The sequence below is a fragment of the Selaginella moellendorffii genome, unplaced genomic scaffold, assembly GCF_000143415.4.
Source record: "Selaginella moellendorffii unplaced genomic scaffold, v1.0 SELMOscaffold_133, whole genome shotgun sequence".
In the NCBI taxonomy this organism is placed as follows: Eukaryota; Viridiplantae; Streptophyta; class Lycopodiopsida; order Selaginellales; family Selaginellaceae; genus Selaginella; species Selaginella moellendorffii.
The window spans coordinates 330,970-345,124 of NW_003314394.1; the positions used below are offsets into that span (position 1 = coordinate 330,970).

The 14,155-nt window shown below is 45.2% G+C and overlaps 1 protein-coding gene across 1 annotated transcript; it reads right to left on the reverse strand.

The window, feature by feature from the left end:
• Positions 1-37: 37 nt before the first annotated feature.
• On the reverse strand, positions 38-1,606 carry LOC112343108 (pentatricopeptide repeat-containing protein At2g13600-like). The gene has a single exon (XM_024666029.1). The coding sequence runs from the start codon at positions 1,604-1,606 to the stop codon at positions 38-40; it is 1,569 nt and encodes a 522-aa protein (XP_024521797.1).
• Positions 1,607-14,155: the final 12,549 nt, after the last annotated feature.

A 14,155-nucleotide genomic window follows, 5' to 3' on the forward strand; every position in this document is an offset into this window, starting at 1 on the left:
TCTTCTGAAAAAATTGGTTTCTCTTCTTGTGAGTAGTTTAAGAGCGCATGCTCTTTGGCTTGACGGCTTCCATGGCCCGGAGCGCCACCTCCGCGTCCTCCTTGTTCCTGGCACTGCCGTACATGCTTGACAATAGCATGTACGGCGCCGAGTTCTCGGGATCCATCACAAACGCCCTCTCTGCCGCCCTGGCCGCGCGCTTGAAATCCCCAAAGACTTTACACCCGCCGACGAGCGAGATCCACGCCACCACATCCGCGCTCGCCGGCATTGTCTCGATGAGCTCCTCGCAAATCTCCAGCCACCCCCCGCGCGCCAGCAAATCCACCACGCACCCAAACAGGCTGACCTCCGGCACGATCCCGAAGTCCCGCTGGAGCGACACGAAGTAACCGATGCCGTCTTCCAGCCGACCAGCGTGGCTGCATGCCGACAGCAGGCTCAAGAAGCTGATCCCGTCGGGGACATTTCCTTCCAGAAGCATGACGTGGAAGAGTTCTATGGCCGCCACGTTGCAGCCGGCCTGGGTATGTGCCGACAGGATCGCGTTCCACGCCACGACGTTGGGACGGGACATTCCGGCGAACACGTCAGCAGCCCGCCGGAGGTTGCCGCATTTAGCGTACATGTTGAGCATGCCGGTACGGACAGCCGGGTCGGACGCTAGGTCCGTACACTTGATGCTTTCGTGGACAAGGATCCCATCGTTGAGTGCTGAGGCGTTGAGACACGCGTCAAGGATCGCGATGATGGTGATGACGTTGGGGCGTACCCCGTCCAAGTCCATCTCACGGAAGAGGCCTAGGGCTTGCGTTAGCTGCCCGTTCTGGGCATATGCCGACAGCATGGCGTTCCACGTGGCTGCCACGCGGACAGGCAGCGCGTCGAATATGCCCCGCGCATCCCGCAACCGGCCGTGATGCCCGTACGCCGTGATCGCCGCCGTCCATCCCACCATGTTGTTGGACGGCATCCGCGGCAGGAGGGCCTCCACCTCCTCCAAGCTCCCGCATTTGCCGTAGAAATTGACGAGCGAGGTCACGACAATGGCCTCGCGCTCCAATCCAACCGCTGCGAGGGATTCGTGGATCGATCGGCCCTCCCAGAGATCCCCCAGCGAGGAGCATGCGCTGATCACACCCGCGGCAGTGACACGATCCGGGAGGAAGCCCTCGAGATCCATCGCCCGGAAGAACCCTAGCGCGAGCTTGGCGTGGCCATTCTGGGCGCTGGCGGATACCATTGCGTTCCAGGAGATCGTGTTCTTCTCGGGCATCTGGTGGAAGAGATCGCAGCACTCGCCCAGATGCCCCAACCGGGCATAGCCTGTGACGATCGAATTCCAGCTGACGATGTCGCGCTCGCGCATCCGATCGAAGAGATCCCTGGCCTCGCGGATTCGATCGCCCTGGACGAACGCTTGGAGCATCGCATTCCAGGAGACGATGTTCTTGCGCGGGATGTGGTGGAAGATTTCCACTGCTAGATCGAGATGCCCGTTTTGGGCATAGCCAGAGAAGAGGATGTTCCACGAGTAGAGATTTTGATCCGGGATGGAATCAAAGACCTCGCGCGCCGATTGTAGATCGCCGCACTGCGCGTACATCTGGACGAGGAGATTGAGAAGAAATCGATTGCGCGAATGGGAGATCGAGGAGGAGATTTTGGAGTGGATTCGTTTGCCCTCTTCCAGCGCCCGCGCGAAACCGCTGTCGCGAAGGAGCGCCGCGTAGATAGCCTGGCTCTCGGCGATCTGCCCCTGCTCGAGGAGATTGAGCGTCGACTGGACCCCTTTGCGGCATTCTTCCCGGATCCCGGCGTCCTTGTTGAATGCCTTCTTCGCAGAGTGGCCCTTGACGAAGAATGCGGGAGGAATCGCATCGGTGTGGAGGAAAGACCGCTGGATCCAGCGCCTTCTCTTCATTCCATTCCATTTTCTTGCAAGAACCTAATCCTTGTTTTTAGGGCTCTTGGTAGCGCGCCAAAACTTTTTTATATAATGCTGAAATCGGAAGGGTGGTCGAGCATGCCAACGAGGTATGCCGGGTATTCCTATGAAAACACCAAAGCTTAGTTTCCAGAGCTCTAGAAAGTTTAGGAAAGTAGCCCCAAGCTTGGCCTGGTTGTAAACATCTAGCAGCTCGTGAAGCCTTGGAAACACTTGAACATAAATGCTTGCAATGGAAATCGACTGCATTATATATTTTGCTGATGGTTGGATAGGGAACATGAAAGAAACTGAAATAGCAAAAAACTCATGAAAATTTTACTCTGGAATCTTCTTACTCGTTTGGCACCAGGTATGATACAGATACCTGTATAGGCCAGACCCAATCGTTTGTGCTGTAAGGCGAAGCACAGACGTGGAGCTTGTAGTGATGAGCAGGCTCATCTCCCTCCAAGAGCTTTCGTCCCATGCCAGAGCCTGACGAACACAACGCTGGTGCTAAAGCATGGTCCGTGGGGAAGAGTGGTGAGGTAAGACTCGTTCATGAACACTTCCATCGTATCCAGCAGCTCCTCGTCGCCCAGCTCCTCTTCCCCAAATCCAAGAGTGCAAAGAAAGAGTGGAGCCTTGCGAGTTAGGGGATCACATCCACACATTGCTTCCCAAACTTCCCATCCCATCATCTTGTTGTGTCTGCCCAATTTGTGATTTCTGAGGCAGTATAGGGTGGGCGATGATTTCTTCCTGTCTGCCCAGGGGCAGGCAATTGCAAGGTTTTTTCTTTATTGTTTTGTGCCTAGGCATTGGATTTGAACCCCAAACCAACTGGTAATGAAATAATAATAATACTTTATATATTATTATATATAAAATTAAACTTTAGTTGTGAGTGCTTGGATCAATTAGCCCAAAAACCCTAGCTTATATACAGAAGCGAATGGTCTGGATTGAAACCAATCGGACGGCTACCAAAATCCCACTACGCTAATACTAGTATACGGCATTGTAGCCATACACGTGGCCTTTACATCATCAGAATAATGGAAAACCATCAGGGTTCTCTCGTAGACGGGCCGGGATTTGGAGGAATGTCAGGAGTGTCAAAGTCAACCTACCAAAATTGACCCAAGAACTATCAAACAAGAGAAATGAAACTTTTGAGTTTATAGAAATATATATTACTTTATTGATTTGCAAGATTTAGTAAAAGATTTGCAAAAACTATTCTTTATTATGATTCTCATACTCTGTGACAAGCTTATGAGTATGTGTAAGATTACCAAGAGGCTCTCATGTTGATTCACAAGATGGATAATGTTAGGCACCTACATGGTCAACGTCGGTCAAAGGGAGGCTCAAGGCACGTTAGGGTAAGGGACTTAACCTACCCTAGGGCTCATAGTGGAGCGGCGGTGCAGTGGAGCTTTTGAGGTAGCTTGGGGGTGGTTGGGTGGTGAGGAACCTCAAGAGGTGGCGTAGCATAGTCTAGGGCAACTAGATCTTTGTCTTTTTGCGCCGGATCATAACATTGGTATCAGAGGATTGGTTGCGATGGCCGACAAAGCTGAACGCTAGAATCCTATTGTCGATGGTGGTGCCGACGATGGTGCTGACGAAGCTGCAGAGATTTGGACCATTCAAGATGTGGTTCATGAGCTACGAGCTCTTAATCGAAATCAGCAAGAGATGCAAGACGAGATGCATGGCATGATGGATACCATGCGTGGGCGTGTTGAGGCACTCGAGGCTGGACGGGGTAGCGCTCCAAGTAAGCCTTCTTTGGTAGATCGACTCAAGATTCCAACCTTTTCTGGTGATGGTGGTGTGGACGAGTGTCTCGCTTGGCTAGCCAATGTGAAGAAGTTCTTGGCTGCTAAAGGAATTCCAGATGCAGAGGCTTTAGTGGCTATTCCGATGGTTTTGCGTGATGCGGGTCTTCGATGGTGGAATTGGCTTGAGGAGTCCCGTGTTGCGGATAAGAAACCACCAGTGTCTACCATGGATGAGTTTGAGGCTGCTTTCCGTTTACGTTTTGCCCCTCATTACGACATGGAGAATGCTCGTACAGAACTTCGCCATTTCCAGCAAGGGAAAATGACGCTCGGGGATTATATCGAGAAGCTTACTCGTTTGATTAGTCGTGTTCCAATGAAGGATCCAGATCAGAACAAGTCCTACTTCATTGATGGCCTACATAGTGAGAGCATGCGGCAACACTTGCGTCATTCTCAGCCTACAAAGAGTTTGGAGGAGCTCTTTGATGCGGCTCGTCGACTTGACAATGACAAGCACAAGTCTTGCAAGCGTTCGCGGAGTCCTTTTGTCGAGAATCATTGTGATGATCACCGTGGACACAAGGATGGGAACAAGCATCACAAGTTGAAATCGGTGGTGACTACTTCAGATGCAAAGGGGTCCAAGAAGCAGAAGTTCTTTGTGAAGAATTATAAACAGGGTTGTCATCATTGCGGCGAACTTGGACACTACAAGGTTGATTGTCTGCAGTTGAAGAACAAGCAGCAGGACAAGAAGAATGGCCAATCATCTTCTCACGGTAAGTCAGATACTAAAAAGTTGCAAGCTTTACAGCGTGAGGATGACGAGAACGACCATTTCGGTCGAAGGAAGAGACTTTTGATCGTCAACTCAACTGTATGTGGAACAAGATGGAGCTCGAGGATACACGTGAATCAGCTTTAATGCTGGAGGGCGTGTTCCGTGGCGATCCAGTGCGGATTTTACTGGATAGTGGGAGTGATGACAACTTTGTTTTGGCAAAGTTTGTTGCGGAGCATCGCCTGAACACACGTGGAGTTCTTCCATACACAGTAGAAGGTGCAGCTACCTCTGCTCAGCATTTCGATGCTTGTGTCAAGGGGCTGGAAGTGTTGGTTGGCAAAACCACACTTGTGGAGGCTTTTTATCTCGCGGATATCCATTGTGTGGATCTCATTCTTGGGATGCCATGGTTGGTGAAGGTGGATCCAGAGATAAAGTGGAGCATTAAGCATATCTTGCTGGAGTATGGTGGCGTTACAGATGTGTGGTTTGGTGAGGGTGTTCAACCACCAGTTGTTATGCTCTCTGCTTGAAGCGGGCTTGTCGTAATGGAAAAACACTTTCAAGTTACTTGCTGTTTGTTCGTGACTTGGGGGACCAAGGCATGTGTGGGGGAGAAGCAGCAGTACGGGATGTACTTGATGAGTTTTCTGATATTTTTCCATCTAAACTTCCTCATGGATTGCCTCCATTATGAGGTGTGGAGCATGGGATTACATTGGAGCCGGGGACGCGGCCAATTTACCGAAGTCTATTTCGGTTAAGTTATGCGGAGGAGCAAGAAGTTCAACGACAAGTCAAGGAGTTACTTGAGTTTGGATTTATTCAGCCAAGTAAGTCTCTGTTTGGTGCTCCGGTCTTGTTTGTGAAAAAAAAGGATGGTTCAATGCAAATGTGTATTGACTACCACGCTTTGAACAAGAAGACAGTGAAGGATAAGATGCCGATGCCACGTGTGGATGATATCCTAGACAAGCTTGGTGAAGCACGAGTGTTTACTAAGATTGATCTGAGGAGTGGATATCATCAGATTGCAATGGATGATACATCTATCTCCAAGACGGCATTCAATACAAGCTTTGGACATTTTGAGTTTACAGTTATGCCGTTTAGTTTGACGAATGCACCGGCCACATTTACTCAGTTGATGACGGAGGTATTTGGGCATTATCTTCATGAGTTTGTGGAGATTTTCTTGGACAATATTCTTGTTTTTAGCAAGAATTTGGAGGAGCATAGGTGCATTTGCGCAAGGTTCTTTTGTTACTTCGAAACAGCAAACTTTATGTGAAGAAGAGCAAATATGAATTTGCAAAGTCGGAGGTGGAATATTTAGGCCATATTGTGTCATCTAAGGGTGTCAAGACGGATCCAAGATAGGTGGCTGTAGTGGAAAACTGGCCTACACTAACTACAGTGGCCGAGTTGCGCAGTTTTCTTGGTATGGCTAGTTACTACCGACGTTTCCAGCATAAGTTTACAGAGGTGGCTATTCCTTTGACACGGATGTTACGCAAGAATGTGCCATTCGAGTGGAAGATGCCACAAGAGGAGAGTTTTGTGGCGCTGAAACGATTGTTGAGTGAGGCTCCAGTGCTTCGCATTGCTGATCCATCGAAACCTTACGAGGTGACATGCGATGCGAGTGGTTATGCACTGGGAGGAGTTTTCATGCAAGAGGGACAGCCTATTGCATATGAGAGTCGAACTTTGAATTCTGCGGAGCAATGCTATTCCACATATGAGCAAGAGTTACTCTCTATTGTTCATACTTTGCAGATGTGGCGGCACTATCTTTATGGTGCAGTGTTCGTGGTGTTGACAGATCACAAACCACTTGTGTATCTCTTCACACAGAAGGAGTTGAACACTAGGCAAGCTCGTTGGATGGTCAAACTCATGGAGTTTGGGGAGTTTCCTATTGAGCATCGTCCGGGAAAATCAAATGTGGTGGCGGATGCTTTATCTTGTGTTCGTCATGTGACAACGTTACGAACACGATTTTGTCATCATTTGAGTAAGGTGGTCAGCTAGTTTGGGTAGTTGGTTGAGCATGCTCAGGATGCTGAGGTGGCCTCTTTGCGAGCCCAAATGGAAGCCCCTTTCTCATTGGTGGATGGGATTCTCTACTACAATGGCCGTGTATATTTGCCACAGGTGGATGTGTTAATTACTCAAGTTTTATTCCACTATCATGATTGTCCAAAGGCCGGTCATTTTGGGGGGAAGAAGACATATGAGTTGATTAAGCGCAACTTTTATTGGAGGAATATGAAGGCTGATATCCTCAAGTATTGTAAATCATGCGAGCTTTGTCAGCGGGTTAAGGTGCCACGGGAGAAGCCGGGGGGACTTTTGCAACCTTTACCTATTCTTCAGAGCCGTTGGTGTAGTATCTCTATGGACTTTATCACTTGTTTGCCACGAACACAGAAGCAAAAGGAGCAAGTATGGGTCATAGTGGATCGGTTGACGAAGTATGTGCGGTTGTTGGCTCTTCGGAAGACTGTCACTGCCGCAGACTTGGCTGCTGTTTATTTGGAGAAGGTTTTTCCTGATTTTGGTTTGCCGGAGGACATCATTAGTGATCGAGATTCAAAGTTCACCAGTGGATTTTGGAAAAGCTTTGCAAAGGCTATGCAAGTGACTTTGAAACTTTCGAGTGGAGATCATCCTCAGACAGATGGGCAAATTGAGCTTGTGAATCAGGTGGTGGAGGATATGCTACGTTATAGCATTGGTCAAAGGCAAGGACAGAGGGATCTATATCTTCCGTTGGTGCAATTTGCTTACAACAATAGCCAACACAGTGGAACCAAGCTAAGTCCTTACTTTGCCATGTTTGGAAGGCATCCTCGAACAACGGTGGAGTTGGGATTGCATTTGAGTAAGGACATTCAAGATAAGCTTGATTCCGAGGCAACTGATCTGGCCACAGAACTTGATGAGATTCTGGTGGTGTGCAAACGGAATTTGCAAGTAGCTCAGGATAGAGTGGAGAAGTTTGCCAATGAGCATCGCCAATTCCGGGAATATAAGGTGGGTGATCTTGTCTTTGTGCGAGTGATCTTTCCATCAAGTGAGCGGCAGAACACCTTGGTGCCTTTACGGACAGGGAAGAGTGATAAACTTTCCCATCGATATGCTGGTCCATATGAAGTGCTAGAGCGCATTGGTAAAGCGGCTTATCGGGTGCGGCTGCCAGCTGGGGTGAAAATTCATCCGGTATTTTATGTCAGCCAGTTGAAAGGTGTACTATCTTGGAGTGATGGGCCCAATGCCTTCTTGATGTACGGCTGTGGAAGATGGACTAGGAGCTTGAGCAGGATTCCCCAGAAAGGGTGATCACCAGTACAACTCATCCTTGGGACAAAGACTTTGTTGGGGGGGAAGAATTGTTAAGTGCCAGCTTTGACTACATGGTCAACGTCGGTCAAAGGGAGGCTCAAGGGTATATTAAGGCACGTTAGGGTAAGGGACTTAACCTACCCTAGGGCTCACAGTGGAGCGGCAGCGCAGTGGAGCTTTTGAGGTAGCTCGGGGGTGGTTGGGTGGTGAGGAACCTCAAGAGGTGGCGTAGCATAGTTTAGGGCAAGTAGATCTTTGTCTTTTTGTACCGGATCATAACAGATAACCTTTCCATTTGACTAAATATTCTTTGGTATAACCATTGTGTTTCTGGTGACATGATAAGATGTTTTCAACTTTGTATTTAGATTCACCACCCCACAACTTCTGGTGGCAGAAAAATCTCCTCTTGACATGCAATATTTATAATGTAAGGAGCCAATAAATTGGTATGAAATACATTATGAATATTTGATATTTCCGTAGGAAGATCCAACTAATAGGATACATCACCAATTCATTTTAAAACTATATTTTGGTATCAACTTCCAAGACAAAGATCCCTTAATATATAAGTTTCTAGAAAATAACCAAACCAGATAATCCTCAACTTGAGCATTCACACGTTCAATCTACCCATCGGTTTGAGGATGATAAGCTATACTAAACTTCAACTTGGTGTTGAACAACTAAGATTGTGCCCCAAAACTTCCCCATCAATCTCAAATCTCTATTTGAGATCATCTCTTCGAGAAGACCACAAACCCACACTACTTCATGGAAAACAACTTTGCTACTTACTTCATATTTACTATTTCCATAGTTGGAATGAAGTGTGCAATCTTCAACAACCAATCCACAACCACCATCAAAGTATCATAACCCTTAGAGTTTAGCAAGCAAGTGATAAAGTTAAGTATCACACTCTAAAATGGCCATGCCGGTGCTGGAATGCATTAAAACTTCCCAGCCTGCTTCTTAGTTTTGCGCTTACATTGCTATGTAAGAATAGGCATAATCTATTACCTTCTATACTAGACCAAAAAAAACCCTTTTTCAATGAAGTAAGAGTTTTTCATTTTCCACCATGTCCCGCTGCCGAAACATCATGATGTTCCTGTAGAAATAGTTGTCACAGATCCTTGGAAAGAAGATACAATCTTTCTTGCTTATAGAAAATAAGCCTATCTTGAACTAAGAAGTGAAGCTTTACATTGGCATGATTAGCAACTTTCACTGCTTCGCTACTAAGTTTTACTTCACCAACTTTGCATGGTGCAAGATTGCCTTCTCCAATGGATCACTTCCATATAAAGCTTGAACATCTTCCAACTAGTCTGAATTGATTGCCGACATTTCTCAGAACTAAGCCTGACAACTCAATGCATCTGGAACAATATTGTTTTTACCAGGTTTATAGATGATTTCAATATCAAATCTAACAAGCTTTTCTTGCTAACGTGTCTACTTCGGCATAAACTTTGGCTATGTAGCAAAGTAGCTCAATGTGTTATTATCCATATAAACCTTGGTATGTCCACCCAAATAGTGTCTCTAGTGTTCCAATGCCAACACTATAGCAAATGTCTCTTTCTTGTACATTGGCTATTTTCATTAGGTCTCATCCAATTTCTTGAAATAAAATGCAACAGGACAACTGTATTGTCTTAGTGTAACACCAACTGCATTATCATAATATTGTTGCAACATGGCACCTATAGCATAACCAGATGCATCACAATGCACTTCGAAGTGTTTATCAAGATTTGGGATCTTGAGAATAAGAACCATAGTCAAGATCTCCTTTAACCATACAAAAACACACTGACAAGTTAGATGCTTTATTTTGTTAAAGTGGGACTTATTCAGTAAAGTGGGATATTAATTAGCATGTGTCCACATGCCATTTCTTAGTACTTAATTAATATTTATTAATATTTCTATCAGTTTTTTAATTTATTTTTTTATATTTCACAATATTATAACACAAAATCATATGAAAAGTTTTTAATTTATAAATTATAAAGTTAAAACTTCAATTTTTTATTGTTGTTATAAAAATGGCATGTGGCCACACACCATAAGTGGGATAATGAAAAGTCCCACTTTAACGAAATAAAGCATTTAGTGTTTAATAAAATAGTATACTACTCTTTGTTAACTCAGTCAATGAAAGAGCAATTCTTGCAAAATTGTGAAAAAACTTGCAATAGTATCCCGTCAAACGAAGAAAGGAATGAAAAACTAATATAATGGTTGGGACTTCCTAGGACTTCATCATTTTCACCTTCTTTTGATCCATTTCAATTACACCACCACCAACTATATATCCAAGAAAGTTCATGTGAAATTGTACAAAAGCACATATACTTTCTTTAGCATATAGTTTGTGTTCATGCAACTTCTAAAACACCAGTTCCAATTGTTTCAAATGATCCTCCAAGGTTTCATTAAAGACTAGAACATTGTCAATATATAGGATAACAAATGCATCCAAATAATCTCTGAATATTCTATCCATTATTGCGTTGAATGTTGTTAGAGCATTATATAACCCAAACGGCATGACAAGGAACTCATAGGATCTGTATTGAGTCTTAAAGGCTATCTTTTCCACATCTTAATCTGCCACCTGTATCTGATGATATCCGAACTGCAAATCAAATTGCATAAAGAGTTTAAGCCAAAGTACTTTTTACATACAGTCCCTTTGATATACTTGTTGAAGAAATCTATACCAAACACCATTTGAAAATCTGGTATCTTCAACATTTCTAAGTCCAAAACTGTATGGGCAATATCTGTTTTTAATCCTAACAACTCTACTAAGTCTTTAGATGTCACGCTATACATAGCTCCCATGTCAATCATTACTTGGATTTAGTGTCCGTGGACAAAGCCTACTAAATACATCAATGGATCAGTGTTTGCATTGACTGCAAGAAAAATTTAAGGAAAGTAACAAAAGAAATTCACCTCTTCTTCCTCATAGTCTGCATTGACCAACTCGTCAACCCCTTCAGCTTCACCACCACTATCTTCCCTCATGACATTAACACAAAATTTTGTCTTATGCTTGTTAGGACATTCTGAGGACTTATGTCCTACCTCTCCACAATGGAAACAATGACCCACACTACCTATTCTGCTAGGAGCAGGTTTCATAAATTGTTGTTATTTGTATCCACCAAGAAGAGGAACAAAGGACCTAGGACTAAAAGAAGCTACTAGTGGTTGCTAACCACCACCTATATTAACTATTGTTTATGAGCCTCTAGGGTGGAATTTTTCTTCCACCCTTTATTTTCAATCACCTTGTTTATTCCCAAAGTTCTTATTCTTGTCTAAGGTACCAGCATACTGCTGCTAATATTGTTCTATGAAGGAGTGATTGAAAAAAACTTGGTATGTTCCCTCCTTAAGCTTTATTTCATTAAAGTGGGAATTGTCATTATCCCACTTGTAAAATAAGGTTTCCAAACCTTTATATAGTATATAAATATAACAAAATTCAACTGCATTGAGGCACATGCCATTTTATTTTAAACAAGGAAATGTCTACTCAATCACTTCTCCTCCCCCTGCCACTGCTTCACCTCTCTCTTCTCCTTGTCATCGTCATCCAATTTCTTTCCATCCTTTTAATATTGGCTCAGTTGCTCCGAGTCTAGGTGGAGCCCAAGTCCCCATTCAATCTTTACTTTCCCCTTATTAATAAAACAACTTCGTAGACTTCCAATAACATGCTATAACACTTCTAGTATAATGCAAATCCTCTCAAAGAATTGTCTTTTAATATTAATACAATGGCATGGAACCCCATGCCATAATAAGTTACATTTTTAAATAAATATATGCCATCTTAGACTGTTATTTTTTGCCTCCAACGCCTATACAATAATCTTGGAATTTCATCACTCTCCACACTATCAGGATTTAAACCCAATAGTAATGCCATCTCTTCTCTAATACGTCCACGCTCATGTTCAGTGGTCGAAAAACCCATCTGGTTGAGCAGATTATGGAGATGTGGATAGTGCTTGGCTAGACAATATACATGCCATAAATGATGACTGGTGTCTTTCCGATCAAATGGCTTCTGATATACTGTTCCATCTGCCATTTGGTTGATTTCTGCAGCCACCTCCTGGACTGGCTGGTTCTCTATCACCATCGCTCCAAGCCGTTTTGCAAGGTGCCCCAGAACATACGGTTTCTTCTCCCTAGTTTCCATACTGCAAGAGATGGGGTGCACTGCATATGTGTGTGTGTTCGCTGCAGTTTTAATCGGCGAGTCATCGATAATGAGGATTTCACTTGACCTAGCAGTCCGGTTCATCACTACAGCCTCTGGCTTGACGAAGATGGGCTTACTACCCCTCACATGGACCATAGTCAAGCAATCCTCCTGCGTTAGGAGAAAGTCAAATGGTAATATTACTCGCGTCTGATCGTGCATCATCTGTAGCAACGTTAATGCATTGTGGCGCATCATGGATGTCCAAACTCCCAATTGCAAATTGAACCCGCCCCTCTGTTTTAAGTGTTGCATGGTCATTATTAGATCCCGCAGTTTCTCCCGTGTGATTAATGTGAATCTGTCTCTTTTGACCAACTTGCGACCGCAGGCTTTGGAGGGTGCAGTGACATTCGAGGACGAGCCACGCTCATGGGAGAAAAGGACACTGTTCAGATCAAAAACGATACAGTACCTTTACCGTGACTCTGAAATGAAATGCGTCAGCATAAAAAATGGTACAAGTCAATTTTACCATCTACAATATTAGCGAATGGTGCTCCCGATGGTCGTTGAGAGGGTTTTGGTCGAGGAAACGTGAAGGGCGGAAATACTCTCCTCTGCAATGTGGGGTCAATCGCATCCGATGGCGTGTGGGCACATGCCATTTCAGCTGTAGACTCTGGTACAACTGGCTCAACAGTGGCATGGGGTGGTTCCGATGGCGTGTGATCACACGCCATTTCAGCTGGTGCCTCCATTGGCAAAGTGGACATGACCGAACAGGCAGTAGGGGCGGTGTAGGGAGGTTCCAACGGCGCGTAGTCAGACGATTGGGCACACGTTGAGTCCGTTGGAAATGAGGATACGACCGGCTTGGCGGCTGGGGCGGCCTAATGCGGGTCCAATGGCGCCTGGTCACCGTCAGTTGGATACGTGGACAAGATTGACTCAGTGGTATGGGCAGCATCAAGTGGAGTGTGGTCAGCTTGCTTGGCGTTGATATGGATAGTAGCCTCCACCAGCTCTGATGACTCTTGCAGCCAAGTAGAGTCCACTGGCGGATCCATATGCATGTCCAAATATCTCCCTTTGATTGAGATGGTATCCTCCCGTGCTACTAAAAACAAACTCATTAGCACATTGAATCGACTATACTGTATTTACCATCAACTGCTATTGAGGAACTAGGACCGATATCACTTGGGCGCACTACTAATTCTAAAGGATTGGACATACGTTTCAACCCTTGCTTGGCACTATCCTTCCTCGACACTAAAGGCTAGAGTTTGTAAATTCAACTGAATAATCTCTACTTACCATTTGCTCTACGACCTACATGGACAATGTTAGAAATGGTAAAAGGTTAGGAATGGATGTACTATTATTTACCTGATGGTTTGTCTTGTATGACCTTCCTCCGCTGCTCTTTGGCCACCTCATGCTGGCCATCATCGTCATCATCGTCGTCGTCGTTATTGTGATCGTCACCATTGTGAGGACCATCCAAGTCCTCTTCGTCCTCCTCTTCTTCGTCCTCCTCTTCTTTGTCCTCCTCTTCGTCCTTCTGCTCTTCCTGCTCATTATCTTTCTCTGGCTCCTCATCTCCCTCCTGCATTTCTTCCATAGGCTGCTCAGGCTGGATGGCTTGTTCTTCGAGGACCATCTTGGGAAAATCATCTGGCTGAGTCTCCATCTCAAAATACAAGACATCCATAGCCTGTTTTAGTGCATGACCTAGGACCGTATCCTCACCCGACTGTCTTAACATGGTTTCTACACGTTCTTGAACCCTTCGAAGACGACGAGATGAGAAAAACGTGGCCCTGACTTGAAAAGCATCCCTCATCCATTGTACCTCTCTATTGAGATTGGGGAAGGGGAGTCCGCCATAGGAATCTGAGTCAGGAGGTGGTGACTGCCTGCTTTCACTCAGCCCTTGATCTGCAATGAATGGCATGAGCACATACGCCATAACCACGAGGCATTACCTATCATCTTTTCGTTGCCCTTCTTCCTTTTCGAATCAAACGCCTCTGATCCTGACGACTGTCCAACGTGCT

Coding starts and splice junctions, on each gene's coding strand:
- LOC112343108 (XM_024666029.1), bottom strand. CDS start 1,606: ATGTACGCGCAGTGCGGCGATCTACAATCGGCGCGCGAGGTCTTTGAT.